The following is a 17,796-nucleotide window of genomic DNA, read 5'->3' on the forward strand; positions in this document are numbered from 1 at the left end:
AGCTCACATTGCTGCAGCTCCAAGATGACTGCACAGATTTCTAGGAAAGTAGCTGCCTGCATCCTGAAGTTATGTTGCCGTTGCTGGTCATCTCAGGTCTGTGTCACTATTCTGTCTCACCACAGAGTGTCAGTTGGCTGAGCCCAGAAGCAGCAGTCCAAGAGAGCTGCTCCTGGAACACATCTTGCAGAAGTAACCTTTGCATCCTCCTTTACCTATGTCACTGAGGCATGCAATGGTTATCTCACAACCCCTCCAAAACCATCTCACTGCATGACACCCACCTCCCACATACATATGGAGCAGCCTGTTTGCATTAATGTCAGTCAGGATTGCACCACTTAGCCATGTTCCCTGTGTGCTGCCTGACAGCAGTTTGAAAATGGTACTGGCTTGCAAAAAACAGATGAATTATGAGGTGTCCGAAGAGGAATTATAAAAGTTTGTTTAGTTTGAGCCTGAGTCCCCAAATTCAAGTAGGTTCCAGAAGGCATCCTACAATTAAATCAAAGAGCCTTGTCTCAGAATGCTGTACTATCAGGTATCTCCCCAAGTGATGTATAGTTATTTCATAAAAGCACAGAACTGTATGGATGTAGTGATTCACCAGGGAAAGTTTAAGCTGGCATAAACAAAGCGGAGTTATTCCACTTTAATTTTGGTGGGAAAATTTTATGAAAAACTCTCCCATGTAGACAAGTCTTAGGCATCATGTGCTTAGTCAATGTCTGTCTAGCGCCACTTTAACAATCTTGCCCTGTCATGCTACCTTACTTGCTGTGAAGCTGATGTAACCATTAATGTGCAAGATCATGCACCTTGGGTCTAATAATAAGAATTTGTGCTATAAACTCTTCAGTTAAAAGTGATTGAGAAGGAAAGAGACCTAGGTGTGTTGGTTGGTCACAGAATGACTATGAGCTACCAAGATGATGCATCTGTGAAGAAGACAATGCAATTCTAGGAGTATCAGATGAGGCATTTCTCATAAAGAGAAGTATTAATACCATTGTCCAAGGCACTAGTGAGACCTCATCTGGAATACTGTGTACAGTTCTGGTAACTGCATGTTCAAGAAAGATGAATTTGACTGGAACGGGTGCAGAGAAGAGCTACTAAGATGATCAGGGAGAAGGAGAGCTTGTCTTATGAAAGGAGACTAAAAGAGCTTGGTTTGTTTAGCCTAACTAAACTATGACTGAAAGGGGATATGATTGCTTTGTAAATACATTAGGGGAGTATAAACACTAGGGAGGGAGAAGAGCTCTTTAAATTGAAGGACAGTGTTGACACCTGAACAAATAGGTATAAATTGGCCATGGATACATTTAGTCTGGAAATTAGAAGAAGGTTTGTAACAACAGTCAAGGGAGGTTCTGGAATGGGATCCCTATTGGAGTTATGGGTACAAACAATTTGAGAGACCGTGACAAATTAATAAGTGGGATTGTAGGATGGGGTTCTTTGTGCTGGTGGGGGACAGGGCTCTGCAGCCATCAGAGCTCCTTTTGGATTGTCTTACATTCCTAAAGTCGCATGCTTCAGTCAAGTATCAGAGGGGTAGCCCTGTTTGTTTTTGTGGATACAGACTATGAGGAGTCCGGTGGCACCTTAAAGATTAACAGATTTATTTGGGCATAAGCTTTTGTGGATAAAAAACTCCATTTCTTCAGATGCATGGAGTGAAAATTACAGATACAGGCATAAATATACTGGCACATGAAGAGAAGGGAGTTACCTTACAAGTGGAGAACCAGTGTTGGACAAGGCCAATTCAGTCAGGGTGGATGTGGTCCACTCCCAATAATTGATGAGGAGGTGTCAATACCAAGAGAGGGAAAATTGCTTTTGTAGTGAGCCAGTCACTCCCAGTCCCTATTCAAGCCCAAATTAATGGTGTTAAGTTTGCAAATGAATTGTAGCTCTGCAGTTTCTCTTTGAAGTCTGTTTTTGAAGTTTTTTTGTTGAAAGATGGCTACTCAGAGCTCTTGTCTCAGCCCTTCCTTGGGATGTGGGACGCTGCTGTCCAAGGAAGGGCTGAAAACATGTGCCTCAGACCTCCCAAGACCTGGAAACATGTGCCTCAGACCTCCCAAGACCTGGAAACATGTGCCTCAGACCTCCCATGCCCCCATTGCTGTTTACACATGCTCCCCCGGTGAGTTCCACCTAGCTGTGGACACCCTGACTTGTAGTTTAAGCCCTTAAGGGACAACCTGGCAGGAAAGCGAGGAACACAGGCTTAGCAGAAATATTTCTTAGGGATGGTCTACACTACGCAGGTTGACATAAAGCAGCTTATGTTGACCTAATTATAAGTGTCTACACCATAGTCTTCCTCCCATCGATGTAAGTGGTCTACTACACTGACATAATAATGCCACCTCCATGAGAGGTGTAAGGCTTATGTCAGTGTAGTTAGTGACAGTGTCTGTATAGACACTGCATCCCTTAAATCAGCTGTCTTGTCAATTTCATGCTGTGAAATTGACAAGAAACCTCCGGCTCCCATGGAGAGCTGGTCAGTTGGATCTTGCTCCCAGCTGGGAGTTGGGGTGAGCCGTGAAATTGACAGGGCTGCCCTGCTTCTGGGGGATGGGGGGGAGCAGGTGGCAGGGGCTGAGAAGCCAGTGCAGCTAGGCCCTGCTCCCTGGGAGAGACACCTCATGCAGCTTTCCCTGGCTCCTGGGGTGGGGGGAGAAGAAGGGAGACAAGAAGCCCTGGGCGGCTTCCACCTGCTCCCAGCAGGGAAGGGGGAGAAGCCCTGGATGGCTTTCCTTGCTCCCGGCAGGGAATAAGGAGCGGGGGCAGCCCGCTGGGAGCCTGTCGGGCAGCCAGGCTACTGTTAGAGAGTTGCCAGTGGAGCTGAGACCAGACTTTCAATGCCCCGTGCTGCCCCTTTTAGGTCATTGGAAGTACTGCTGTTGAGGCCACGCACCACTGACCAAGGAGAGTAGTGTGGACATGCACCACTGCATTGCGGTGCCTATAAGTCGACCTAATGTAGGTTGACTTAAGTTTGTAGTGTAGACATACCCTTAGTGATGGTCACTTTACTCTTGAAAAGCCCTAAAGAGTTACATATCTTTGAAAAATAACATGCCACTCTCAGGTCTGATCTCACTCCTTCTGAGAGTCCAATGTCTCTTAGCATTTCAGGCTGGGCAGAGTCCCTCCTACCTTCTTTCTCTTTAGCCACTCCTGCTTATGGGTGATAGTAATCTGCTCCCCTGCTCAGAGAAGCACCCCCCCCCCCTTTTAAATATAGTGTTTCCATTTGCCATATAACCACACTGAGAAGCTGCAGAACCAACAGCTTTGCTGGTGCCCCTATGTAGAAAATCCAGTGTTGCATGGGTTTGGGGCCAGCAAACTTGAGACAGTTGAAGTTGATGGCTCCAGATTGCTCTGTGGTGGTTTCTCACTGATGGTCCTTCCTGGGCAGGGCGGCTATCTGGAATGCAATTCAATAACCTTACCTTGGAAAATGTTAGAAGTGTTCAGCACACAATACAAAATGGAGATCACAACTTGATACAAACACATCAGTGAGTACAGACTGACTTCTTGATGGGAATGGGAAAATTATTTATGATGCAGGAAAAAAAAAGTGTTCAATACATATATCTATTTTCTGTATTTGGAAAGAAGCATCATATGATGTACCTGTTTCATATAAGCATGTTTCCAGTACACTAGTAACTGAGAATGTTAAACAACATTTATTAGGAATAAACTTTTTAAATCAACAGGCCTGGATAACTTGCACCCACAAGTTTTAAAAGAGTTGTCCAAGGAAATCTTTGGTCTGTTGATATTCATTTTAGTAAATCTTGGAATAGTGGGGAAATTCCAGAAGACTGGAAGAATGCTAATGTGCTAATATTCAAACAGGGTAAGCAACTTGACCCCAGTTACTGTAGTTCAGTTAGCCTGACATCAGTCCCAGGCAAAATAATGGAAAAGCTGTTACAGAATTCAGTTGATTAAATAATCAAAGGATAGAAATATAATTACTGCCAGTCAATACAGTTTTATGGAAAATGGCTCTAGTCAAACCTGATTTCCTTCTTTGTTATTATGAATTCCTTTGATAAAGGTAACTGCATAGATGTAATAGACACAAACTTTTGTAAGGTACTTGACTTCGTACTGCACAATGTCTGACTAAAATATTAGCACTATACATATCGCTAAAGCACATGTTAAATGGATTAATAACTGACTAACTCATCTGAAAAAATAGTTGAGAATACAGAATCATCATTGAATAAGTGTGTCCACTGCAGTTCTGCAGGGATTGGTACTGGACCTGACACTATTCAACGTTTTCATCAATGGTCTGGAAGGAAATAATAAAATCACTGCTGATAAAATATGTGAATAATGCTAATATTGGTGGAGTGGTGATAGGGCAGACATACAGAGCCATCTGGATCACTTAGTAAACTGGGTCCATTCAAACAAAATACATTTTAGTATAGCTAAATGCAAGGTCACACATCTAGGAACAAAGAATGTAGAACATACCTACAGAATGGAAAGCAGTGACTGAAAAATATCCTAATGATCATAGTGGACAAGCAACTGAACATGAGCTCCCAGATATCCTTGGATATATGCATTGGGGGAGTAGGAAGGTGATTTTTACCTTTTTATACAGCATTGGTGAGACTGGTAGTGAAATACTGCATCTAGTTTGTGTTCACATTTTAAAAATGATATTGAAATGTTGGAGTGTGTTGTGAAAAGAGCCACAAATAAGGATTGGAGGACTGGCGATATCTGCTAGTGAGAGACTTGGAGCTCAATCTGTTTATCGTATCAAAAAGAAGATTCGAGAGGTGATTACAATGTGTAGGTATCTTCACAGGGAAAAAAATAAAGGGCTCTAATCTAGTGAAATAAGGCATGACAAGAATCAATGACTCAACGCTGAAGCCAGACAAATTTAAATTAGAAATTAGGCAGAATTTTTTAAACAGTGGGGGTGATTAACCATTGGAACAAACTACCAAGGAAAGTGTTGGATTCTCTGTCTCTTGATGTCTTCAGATCAAGACTGGATGCCTTTCTGGAAGATATGCTTTAGCCAAACACAAGTTAAGGGGCACAAGTACAAGGGTAACTGCATGATATTTAATGGTCAGTGCTACATAGGAGGTCAGACTAGATGATCTATTCTAGTGGCTCCTTCTGGCCTTAAACTGTATGAATCTATGAATATCCCATGCCGTCATAGTAAATTCTTTACTATGTTGCATCTAGTACATTACTCAAGGGCCAGTGCAGGATTGTTTAAGGTACAGCTTCTAGGGTTTTGTCCATTTCTAAATATTCCATGCTGTGAGGCTACTGGCCCCTCCTGCCAGGAAGCTTCTCCTGATATTCATCCTAAACTTCCTCCTCCCACCACCCAGTGCCTTTAAATCTCACTCCTGTTGCTGTTTCTTACAGTGCTTATTGGTCTCACTGATGCCATTCTTGTACCTGAATTTGATTTGTTGGTGCTGTAGCAGTGTGATTTTTTTTTTTGCCTGTAAACTCTCTGGGAAGTAGGAATATTCTTAGGAATGTGTTTGTAAAGCACTGTGTATGTCAAGGAGTTATTATTTAAAATTGCAATTTCGGCCCATTACTTAAGTTACTCTCCTTTGTACCTCCCTAAATAACTGTCTGCAAGGAGGTAGAGTAATCTGGATGCAGAACTCCATGTCGGATTCATCCCTAGATCCTTGTAAGCAAGACTCTCCCACCCTAATTGATGGCCTTGCAAATACAGCCCAAAATCACATTTCCTTTTAATCCTATCCATTTTGTTGTCAACTGTCCACAAGCAAACTGAAAACTGGTGAATTATTGAATAAATTCAAAATGTTCTGTGAATTTCTTCAACAAATAAGTGTTGGTCTGCGGATAGTCAGAATGAACTGCTTGAAATTATTAACTTGTGCTGGGTTGGGTACTTAATAAGTAATGTGGTATTGGTTCTTTTTGGTCCTTGATTGAATGGCCATGATGCAGCTGACATCAGAGTGAGTTTTAATTTGCATATTTGAATGTAAAGTCTGTTAGTTAATGAATTTCAAATTGCATTTCCTCAAACATTTGAGCTTAAAATTTTTGCTTTTTTGTATTCGCACTAGTAATGTTAGAATATTCATGGAAAGTGAACATAAGAGACTTCAGGGGAAGACTACCTTGTACAGAGAAGTGAAACCACATAAAGGGGAGAAATGGCAGACTGTAACCTTGCACCTCATGCGATGGTGTGATGTCCCTGATAGGTGGGCATAGCCTCAGGGAAGCCTGTATCCCCAATAGATGCTCCATTTGCCTCTCCTACTCTTGTGCCCAGAAGTCGAGAGATGTAAGGCTCAAACTGCACCTCTTGGAGCAATCCATGTGGGTTGCCTCAGACTCCGGTGGTGAAATCTTGTCAAGATTGTTTTCTGTGAGTGCCCTGGCTATGAGGTGCACCTCTGTTCCAGTGGGGAGAAGGGACCCAAGGGAGTGGCTAAGCTATAATCGGATCATCTGGCACCAATGGGCTCATTCTGTGTGCCAGTGTTGTCGGTTTTGACATCTTCAGTACGGAGTTCAGGCCAGAGGGACACAGAGTCCTCAACCTTAGGCACTAAACCCTGACAAAGTAGGCACATCTCAGAGCACATATCACACCAATGTAGGACATAGGACTCAGATTTAGAGACTAACTACCAAAGTCCTCACATTCAAGGGATGGTGGCAAGGGACCTCTTATATTCAGGATGACAATGCTTGCTTTCATCATTCTCGCTCAGGACTGGTTTGTAGATCTTTATTTACAGGATGCATACTTCCACACTGCCATCCATTTGGCTCACAAGAAACATCTAAGATTTGTGGTGGGGCTGAACCACCAAGAGTACAAGGTGCTATCTTTTGCACCAAGGGTCCAAGTGTATTGCTATCATAATAGCACGCCTACAGAGAAGGGGGTTGATGAGAATACCCTTACTTAGACTACTGGTTAATCAGGGGATGACCTTATCAGGAAACACTTGCAAACTTGGACTGAGCACTAGCCCTCTTTGTTCAGCTAAACCTCTAGATCATTCCAGAGAAATTGTCCCTGACTCCAGGGCAAATGTTAGAATTCACAGGAGCCAGAATAGGCTCTAAAGCATTCCAGTTGTGTGAATCATCCCACCACATTTCAATAATATCAATTTGATCAAATTTTGTCAAAGATGAAATGTATGCTCTTGTTTAATACTAATATTAGGAGCCTGGGTATCAGCAGTTCAGGAATGTTCTCTCTTCATGTCCTTTAGTTTCTTGATTAATTTTTCTTCTCAACATCTCAATTTTGTGCTAACTGAGCACTCGTATCTTTCATCTTTTTCCCTCTTCATATGCTGTTAGTTTAACCCCTCCTGACTAGTCTAGCCAGTCTGTCCCCAAGGAGATTGGTCGTCCTCCTACTGAGATGGAGCCCATTCTAACTGTACAGGCCCCTCTCCCCGCAGAAGGTGGACCAATGTTCCACAAAACCAAAGCACTCTACTGTACACCACTTACTTAGCCAATGATTCACTTCCAGAATCATTTGACTTCAGTCTGTCATTGCTAGAGGGAAGGAGATGAGGCAAATGGTGTGGGACTGAATTCCTGTCTTTATATCAGATTGAACTTACCTCTTTCAAGCAATGCTTAAGGCTGATTTTTATCCTGGTTTTAGGTTTCTAAGGCTTCATACCCAGAACTCCTGATTCATGGCACTAGGAGGGGTAATGTACAATCTTGCCATTATTGGTGCAAGAGCTTTTCCTATCCATCTGGAACAGCCTCCTTTATGTGTTTGACTCAGAGACTTGAGTATCTCCACCATCCTTGGTTTTGGGATCTGAATGTGTCTCCCCTCTCCTGCTCTATTTAAAAAAAAAATAGAATTCACTTTGAGGGGACAGTGTGTATAAAAGAAGCTATTGGAAAAACAAACAAATAAAATTAGGGTTGAGAAACTTGTATTGATAGGGAGCAACTATAAATATTGGATGGGTGGGTGGAGTTGCAGCAGGGGACTAGGATGAGATTGCTGCGGGTCTGGAATGGGTGTTGGAGAAGTGTGATTTACAGTAATAAATGTAATAACTTCCAAATCCCGTTGCCTCCAAATCAGATTCTGTTCTTGCTTCTGTCTCCAACCTTCCTTGCAATTTATATAAATAGCTAACACCCATCCTATTAGCGGCCCTTGTGGTGAGCTATTCCAGGGGTGAGTTCCTGTGCTACTGCTAAGAACAAATTCCTGAGCTCTAGCCTTGATAAGAGCTGCTCTGAGCATTTCTGTGATAGGAACCTTCCAAGCTCAAGTGCTTTTGCCAAGTATGGGAGAGGGCAGTTCTCTTGTGGAGGGGACCACCACAGCCATACAGGCATTATCCCCTTGCTGGAAGAAGGAATCCAGACTCCCTGGAAGGGAGGGTGGGGGGGATGGGGAGATTCAGTGCAATTGGCTAATAGCTTGGCCTTAATTTCATGATATTCTCTCCATTTGCCCTGGGTGCCAGGCGGTGACAGCTTGTGGGCAACTGGCCAAGCTATGAAAGGAGGAACGTGTGAGGCCTTCAGTTTTCACATGCTTTATCAAACTGCAAAGAATAGTGTTAGATTTAACCAGCATCATACAGGCCAGGAGAATCGGGATGCTAACCTTAACTCCTGAAGTGCTGGATTTGTGAGGAGGAATTCATCTGGCAGGACCATATGAATGAGGTTCTGAGCAGGAGGAGCAGGTCTGATGAGAGAATTGCGAACAGAGGAGGTGAAGGGTATTCAGGTCTCTGGCCAATGAACTGAACGGTTTCTACTGTACCTCTCTTGTGAGGAAAGGTGACAGTCTCTGGGATGGACATTACTGGACAGCTTTGTGTGAAGATGCAGGAGTGGTGAGATGAAAAGAACCCTTTTGTTTCCCCACTTGTCTCCTCAGTGTCAGTCTGGTCAGTAGGAAGCGCTATACTCTGATGGGACTGTTACAGGAGAGTCCCTTAGCAGGGAATGAATGGGTGGTTGATAAGAGTAATCACAAGGCAGTGGGTCTAACCACCCCACTCTCCTAGCATTTGCTTGTGGTGAAGGGAAGAGAGTGACCTTGACCCCATGTGTGGTGTTTGTAAGATATGAGGAAGTGCCAGCCCTGTGAATCTGTACCTTTGTAAGAGCTATCAACCCCTTGGTGTTAGTGATACAGCCACTGCACTGCCTTGGAGCAGTATGCATCTCTATGGAGTGCTTCCAGACAGCATAGAGAGAGTTAAGTACTTGTCAGCTGTTTCTGGGTGAGCCTACCTCACTGGTAGTGAGCTCCATTCCCACGGCTTTTCCTTTTTGACTAGGGCTGGGGGAGGGAAATAATTCCTGGAATGATGCTAAATTGTCCTGAAGTCAGAGAACAGCACATCAGCCCCCTCTAGCTTTGCTCACTGGACTGGGAGAAATCTGAGCTAATGGATGCTGTATAGAGATTGCCAGCCAAGGTTGGTTTATATCATTGTTCATTCAACAGCCTTCAGTGAAGTGCTTTGTTGCGAAATAAGCAAAGGTTAGAAATACTTCCTTTCCTAAGGCAGAGAGTGAGAGGGTTTTCAGGGTGTCAGGTCCCTGGGTAGACAGATTGGAATTAACTTACTTTTCAGCTGGAAACATGCTACCAGTGCATGGTGGGAAGTTCTATTCCAGCACTTCCATACACAGTTTACACCTCAGAATAATATAAGGCTCATCTGGCTGAGTCAGTGCAGCATTTGAAGAAGCATTGTTTACCAGAGAATGTACAAGTCCCTCAACTGCGTGAGTCACATTCCTAACTGCAAAATAGAGTATCCTTCATTCCCTAATATAGACCCTGCCATATTCCTTCACCCTCTTTCAAACCATTTTCTGGGGTGGTGATCAAGAATTTTGAAATCACTTGGAGATGGGGAAGTCTGACAGAAGTTTAGTTGGGGAGGAAAGATAGGTGGGAGGGAGTTAAAGTACAGCAGGCATCAGAATTGCAGGCTCAGTTTAGGTGGACAGTTTTCAGGGTGGATAAAAATCAATGATTAAAAAAAAAATCTGAGTTTTATTTAAAAAGGGTTTTTTGGATAGTTTTTTTCCTCAAAAAGCATTTTATCTAAAGATTACAGCTCAAAGATATCTCATCATGGAATGGGATTATAAATTCAAATTCTATAGTATGAGACAATATATTCATGTAATGTTTAAGAAAAGTTTTGTAAATGAGTTCCAATAGTTCATGGATTAGGGACCCAATTTTATGGGGTTCCAGAGGCTTCTGTATAGATTTAGGTTAATCTTTCTATCTACCCAATGGGACTCAGTCCTCAGTCTAGAGGATACCATCAGAGATGCTTAGTTTTGCAGTTCTCAAACTGTGGATTTGTGTCTCCAGAGATAACGTGCTTGTTAACAGCAAAAATGTTTTAAAATAAATATATAGAGTTGAGAAATAACAGACCTCAACCCTATTGTCCCTCTGCAAAGTTGTGTACACAGAGTCAATACCTTACCTCTCTCTAAAGTACAAAGTTTCAAAAAGTTCAATGAATAGAAGATTGTTGGGGCCGGAATTGGTCTGGACAAGGAGAAGAAGTCTGGAGATAAATGTGAGAAGAGAGGGACAGGCAGTAGAAACAAAAGTGAAACTGTTTGAGCAGCATATTCCAGAAGTCTTGAGGTCTTTCTGAGTGTAGCCTTAATTGATTTGACATCTTCCATACCATTCTCTCACTAGAAGGGAAAACCTATAATGGCAGCAGGCTGTAAAAGAAACCCAGTTTGGGAATATTTTAATGACGTTCCTCTACCTGTGCGTAAGACAGGCATGTATGCAAAATGCAAACAGTGCAACAAAGAAACGCAAGGCCTGGTTGCCCGAATGAAACAACATCATGAGAAGTGTTTCTTCTCAGGCGGAAGCTGTGTTCAGATGATGAAAGGAACATGTCTGAACATGCAGGATCTTCAGGTTGGTAAACTTTTTTATTTCTTACTTCTTTCTTAAGGACTCCCTGTCTTCTGGACTATTCTAGAATTCTCATGTTTGAGACAAAAATATAGTTGTTACTCTATGGTACTATCATTTTAGATGCAGTTGTGATAAAAAATAAACAGCTGAAATAGGCAGATGTTCCTTTTACAATTTCACCTTTAAAGTAGTACTGAGTGTCAATGAATGCAATGAGGAATACTAAATGAACAGTATGGTAATAATAATTAAATAACTGCATTGACTTATTTTATTTAGGAGAATCCATCCTCAACATACAGGATTCTGAAGACTATCCAGCTTCAAGATCACCATTTTCTATAGTTTCAGAGTTATCTGCCAATGATAGTGTTTCAGTCACATCATATATGTCACATAGCCACAGTATATCACCTGTAGCAAAAAGAAGAAAAAATCTCCATCATCCAGAAACAACCATAGATAAGTTTGTGATAAGAACCATCAGATTACAAAAAGAGGTAATTGATGAAAAAATTGCCCAGTTTGTTTATGCAACAAACTCTCCTTTCCACATGCTTGAGAACCCATACTTCATTAACATGGTTCAGTCATTAAGACCAGGATACAGTCCACCCAACAGAGCAGATGTCGCAGGCAAATTGCTGGATAAAGTGTATGAAAGAGAAATTGAGCAGTGTGCAAAAGGTCTAGAGGGTGAAATTGTTAACCTGAGTCTTGATGGGTGGAGCAATGTCCACAATGATCCTGTTGTATGTGCTTGTGTGACAACAGAAGAAGGGAATGTCTTCCTTACAGAAACAATTGATACATCAGAAAATGCACACACAGCAGAATACTTAAAAGAAGTAGCAGTAAAAGCTATAACAAACTGAAAAAAATTCAAATGTCTGGTATGCAGCTTGGTCACAGACAATTCTGCAAATGTATCCAAGATGAGGTGAAATTTAGAAGAGTGAAGAGAGTCCCAAGCTAATAACTTACGGTTGCAGTGCTCATTTGATGCACCTCCTAGCCAAAGACTTCAGTGTTCCAGAAATAAAGGCTAATGTTGAAATTGCAAAATACTTCCATAACAACCACTTTGCAGCAGCTAATCTGGAAAAAGAAATGGAAGGAATCAAGCTAACGCTCCCACAAGATGTGCGATGGAACTCAGTAGTGGGCTGTTTTGAGCACTATATCAAGAACTGGCCTAATCTGATGACAATTTGTGAACAAAATTGTGGAAAAAAAGATGGCACTGTCAGAGCCAAAGTTCTCAACATGGGGCTTAAGAGAAATGTCGAATTCATGCTGAGTACCCTGAAGCCTATTTCTGTAGCCTTGAACAAAATGCAGGGAAATAGCTGTTTTATTGCTGATGCTGTTGAAATTTGGAAGGAACTGAGTGAAATCTTAAAAAGAGAACTATTCAATGACAGAGATAAATTACAAGCATTAAAAAAACAAATGGGACAAGCACTATCTCCAGCTCATTTTCTTGCAGATATTCTCAATACTTGGTACCAGGGTCAAACCTTAACTACTGAAGAAGAAGAGTTGGCTCTGACATGGACATCCAGCAGTAATCCCTCCATAATGCCAGCTATAATAAACTTCAGAGCTAAGGGTAAACCATTCAAGAAATATACGTTTGCTGATGATGTTTTAAAGAAAGCACACCAATGAACTGGTGGAAGTCACTTAAGCATCTGGATTCAGAGACGGTTGAAGTGATAATCTCCCTTTTAACAGCAGTAGCTTCTTCTGCCGGTGTAGAAAGAATATTTTCTTCCTTTGGACTAATTCATTCCAAATTGAGAAATCGTTTGGGACCTGAAAAAGCAGGAAAGCTTGTTTTTCTTTTCCAGATTATAAACAAACAGAAAAATGAAGGTGAAGATGACTGTGTTAGCTGCAGAAGCCAATATTTTAAGTTTCTCATGTTGACCTGGCTGACGTAGTTGCTTTAATTTTTGGTTTTGTTTTTTTTAAATATTTCATGTAACTATTTTAGGTAAAAACAATTTTAACAAAAACCTGATTTTAAAAAACGTGAATGTTTAACTAAATTCAAAAATTCATATGCTTGTTTTGTTAAAATATTGTATGTTTGCAGTTGAAGAAAAAAAATCCAGAATACATAATATTGTTGTTTTAGTTAAATAAAACAATTTAAATGTCTGTCTGGTGATGTTCTCTTCCTAATACAGCATGGCAAGAAAATCCTCCAAATATTAATGATTAACCTGTTGAATTGGAGATGGTTCACCTCCCAATGGTTTCATAAATATCTGCTTCAATGAAATAACCAATCATTCCTTTTCTGATATAGATGTAAAACTACTCTGAAAAGTTTTCAAAATAGATAACTTTAAAAATGTATAGTGTGTGCTGTCTAAAAATGAAACCTATATCTATCTCTGAATTGTGAAGAATATGTATTAAGGTTATAACAACCAACAAGAATGCATTTTTATGTAGAAATCCATGATTAAATCGAGTCTTCCTAACTAGTGATTTAAATCATGTTTTTAATCAATTTGTTTTAAATCAAATCCATCCTGGCAGTTTTTGAATCTTAAATAAGGATAGGTATGATGCAAACTAGAAGGGAACTTGCTCATACATTACAGGGCTCTTCGTTTTCCTCTTAAGCATCCAGCATTGTACACTGTGGCTGGAGCAGAGATTGAACTCTTGGGCTGTTATGGTCTGCTTTTTCATAGGGTGGAATCTATGAGGGAAGCACAGAACAGAGGCCACCTCCTGTAGCAGATGTAGGTGGGACCTCACTGTATTAGGAGCTGCCCCATGGGGGTTGGATTTCATAGATTCTAAGGCCATAAAGGACCATTGTATTCATCTAGTCTGACCCCTTGTATAACATAGGACATAGAACTTCTCCAAAATAATTCCTAGAGGATATCTTTTTTTTTTTTTAAAGACATCCAATCTTGATTTAAAGATGGTCAGTGATGGAGAATCCACCACAACCCTTGTTCAGTTGTTCCAGTGGTTAATTACGCTCACCATTAAAAACTTCCACCTTATGTACAGTCTGAATTTGTCTAGCTTCAACTTCCAGACACTGGATCATGTTATACTGTTCTCTGCTAGATTGAAATGCCCATTATAAAATATTTGTTCCCCCATAAGTACTTAAACTGTAATCAAGTCACCCCTTAACCTTATCTTTGTTAAATTAAATAGGTTGATTTCCTTTAATCTATCACTATAAGGCAGGGGTTGGCAACCTTTCAGAAGTGGTGTGCTGAGTCTTCATTTATTCACACTAATTTAAGGTTTCGTGTGCCAGTAATACATTTTAACGTTTTTAGAAGGTCTCTTTCTATAAGTCTGTAATGTATAACTAAACTATTGTTGTATGTAAAGTAAATAAGGTTTTTTAAATGTTTAAGAAGCTTCATTTAAAATGCAGAGCCCCCTGGACCGGTGGCCGGGACCCAGGCACTGTGAGTGCCATTGAAAATCAGCTCGCGTGCCATAGGTTGCCTACCCCTGCTAATAAGGCATATTTTTCTAATTCTTTAATCATTCTCGTGCCTCTTTTCTGAACCCTCTCCAATTTATCAACAATCTTCTTTAATTGTGGACACCAGAACTGAACACAGTATTCAAGCAGCAGTTGCACCAGTGCCAAACACAGAGGTAAAATTACCTTCATACACCTATTTGAGATTCCACGGTTTATGCATCCAAGGATTGCATTAGCCCTTTTGGCCACAGCATCACAGTGGGAGCTCATGTTCAGCTTATTATCCACCACGATCCCCAAATCTTTCTTAGAGTTACTGCATCCCAGGATAGAGTCCCCCATCCAGTAAGTATGGGCTACATTCTTTGTTCCTAGATGTATAGATCTTTGTTTAACCTAATTAAAAAGCACATTGTTTACTTGTGACCAGTTTACCAAGTGATCCGGATCTCTAGGAATCAGTAACCTGTCGTCTTCATTATTTATCACTCCCCAATTTTTGTGTCATCTGAAAACTTTTAATGATGATTTTATGTTTTCTTCCAGGTCATTAATAAAAATGGTATAGTGTAAGTCAAAGAATTTATCCCAGCAGGACCCCAATGGAAACATACGCACTCGATGACAATTCCCTGTTTATAGTAACATTTTGAGACCTCTCAGCCAGCTTTTAATCCACCTAATATTTGCCATGTTAATTTTATATCGTTCTAGTCATGCCGCACCAAGTCAAATGCCTTAGAGAAGTCTAATATGCTGTCAACACTATTACCTCGATCAACCAAATTTATAATCTCATTTAAAAAAAACTCAGATTAGTTTGACAGAATCTATTTTCCATAAACCCATATTGATTTGAATTAATTACATTACCCTCCTTTACTTCATTATTAATCAAGTCCTGTATCAGCTGCTCCATAAGCTTGACAGGGATCAATATCAGCCTATAATTACCCAGGTCCTCCTGTTTAACCTTTTTAAACATTGGTACATTAGCTTTCTTCCAGTCTTCTGGAGCTTTCCCAGTATTCCAAGACTTATTGAAATGGTAATGGTCTAGCAAGCTCCTCAGCCAGCTCTTTTAAAACTCTTGGATGCAAGTTATCTGGACCTGCTGATTGTAAAATGTCTAACTTTTTTAGTAGCTTCTGTTTAACATTCCCCGCAGATACAAGTGGAATAGAAAGTGTTTTCATCACCATATGGTGAGACTATATCACCTGTTCCTCTTCAGAAATATATATTGAACACTTCTGCTTTTTCTGCATTATTATTATTATTAATAATAATTCTACTATTTCCATCTAGTAATGGACCAACCCCATTGTCAGGATTCCTTTAGCTCCCAATGTAGTTTAAAAAATTCCTTATGATCCTTAATTCTGCTGTCCTTAGACTTCTCCTTGTGTACTTTTGCTTCCATTATCAATTTTCTACAGTTCCTAGCTTCTGATTTATGTCAACTTCTTCTTTCTTCCATTTGTTACATATTTTTTATTTTTTTACAGCTGCCTTCACTTTGCCTCAAAACCAGGTTGTTATTTTAAGCCGCACGACCCTCCTTCCTCAATTGTGGGATTGTGGCTTTTGGGGCATCTGGTAATATGTTCTTAAATGATTCCCAATTATCATTCACATTTTTCTGATTAAATGCTTCTTCCTAACTGATTTGGCTCATAATTGTTTTCAGCTTTGAAACTGGTCCTATTAAAGCACCAAGTGTGTGTGTATATATTACTGGTCAGGACTTTATTCTGCTTGCACATTAGAAATGTGATCAAGTCATGATTGTTTGTACCTAAGTTACCATTAATTTCTAATTCTGTGATCAGTTCCTCTTTATCTGCTAGGACACGGTCTAATAAAGAATTCCTCTGTTTTGGCAAAAACACTTTTTGAGTTTGGAAATTGTCATCTGTAATGTTTAGCAATGCCAAGAATGTTGTTGTACTGGCAGCATGAGCCCTCTAGCGTATGTCACTCAAATTGAAGTCCCCCATGATTATGCAGGTTTTTTTCCTACATGTTGTAGATAGGTGCATAATGAAGTAGCCATCCTGTTCCCTACTGTGATTTGGTGGTCTGTAACAGACACCAATAAGTACCCCATCTCGTGTTTAATGTTAGGACATTGGTCCATAAACATTCAGGATAATTTTTTTCTGAGTTATCAGTGATTCAGAAAGAAGGTATTGTTATGTTTGACATAGAAAGCCACTCCCCCTTCCTTTTTGCCTACTCGATCCTTTCTAAATAGGTTGTAACCATTGATTTTAACATTTCAGTTGTCATCCCACCATGTTTCTGTAATATCAACTAGATCAAATTTATGCTTATAAAGGAGCAATTTCAATTCTTGTTTGCTACCCAGTCTCCTAGTGTTGTATATAAAAGAATTTCTTTTCTTCACTTCCTTTGGGTCCTTGATTAATTTTGTTCTAAACATCTCAGTTTTATGCAGAGTTCTCCTCTTTCCTTTTTACCCTCCCCATTTGTTTGTAGTTTAACCCCCTTCTGACTAGCATTTTGTGTTCACATTTCACATGCTTGCTTTTGTTTAGTGAGTGGAGCATAGCACTTAGTAAAAGAGGATGGGACCCAATTGTGCATGTTCCAGTTTTGAATATTAGTGCTTGCCAGTGTCCTCACCTTATTGTGCTTTCTCCCTGAGCTATTTCATAATCATGGGGGTAAGTGTTGTGAGAGAGATTGTGGGCCTGACCTGTAATCCTTGGGGAATAGCAGCTGTTCAAGGGAACAACTAGAATAGATTGAATTGAACAAGTTCCAGGCTGCACAACTCTGAGCTAATCTCCCAGAAGCAGAGACATTACTCACTAATCAGGAATGTGTGTGTACTTTTCCTAATGAGAACAAAACATTTTATCCCTGTTCATTAGAAGAAAGTTAGGGTGTACTGTTACTATGACATTCCTGAGGACCCAGTTGGGGATGTCTTCTGTACCCTTGCTTGGAAAGGTGAATTGGACTGCTAGCCAAAATCTTGCCCTGGCAAGAAATAGACTCCATTGTTTCCCTGGATTTCCTGGACTTTGTGCAGCTGGCCCAACCTTGTCTTCTGTAGGGGAAAGAGCCCACAGGAGGGCCCAAGGGCAAAGAAGGTTTCATTTACTGAAGAAAATAGTCTTCAAATTTTATGTTGTCTGTTTTTTCCAGCTTGAGGTACGTTGATCAATAAGAGAAATGAAGGTGTCTCAAGGCCGCCCAGAGTCCAAATGGTAAGTGGAAAGCATCGGGATTCTGTACTGTGCAACTCTATAGACTAATGCTACAACTC

At 40.6% G+C, this 17,796-nt stretch overlaps 1 protein-coding gene across 7 annotated transcripts in view; it reads left to right on the forward strand.

Annotated features, from left to right (window-relative positions):
* The window catches only part of PLXNB1 (plexin B1), a 211,147-nt gene that overhangs the window by 26,374 nt on the left and 166,977 nt on the right, over positions 1–17,796 (forward strand). For 6 of the 7 annotated variants that reach the window (XM_045023174.1, XM_045023178.1, XM_045023180.1 and 3 more), the window contains exon 2: positions 17,676–17,737. Coding sequence is in view for 2 of the 7 variants with exons in the window: in XM_045023180.1 (XP_044879115.1) it covers positions 17,735–17,737 (3 nt within the window). In the remaining 5 variants the exon portion in view is untranslated. Of the gene's footprint in view, positions 1–17,164; positions 17,189–17,675; positions 17,738–17,796 lie in introns of those variants that run through there. The other variant, XM_045023177.1, reaches the window with a different exon arrangement.

The sequence above is a fragment of the Mauremys mutica genome, chromosome 7 (genome assembly GCF_020497125.1).
Source record: "Mauremys mutica isolate MM-2020 ecotype Southern chromosome 7, ASM2049712v1, whole genome shotgun sequence".
In the NCBI taxonomy this organism is placed as follows: Eukaryota; Metazoa; Chordata; order Testudines; family Geoemydidae; genus Mauremys; species Mauremys mutica.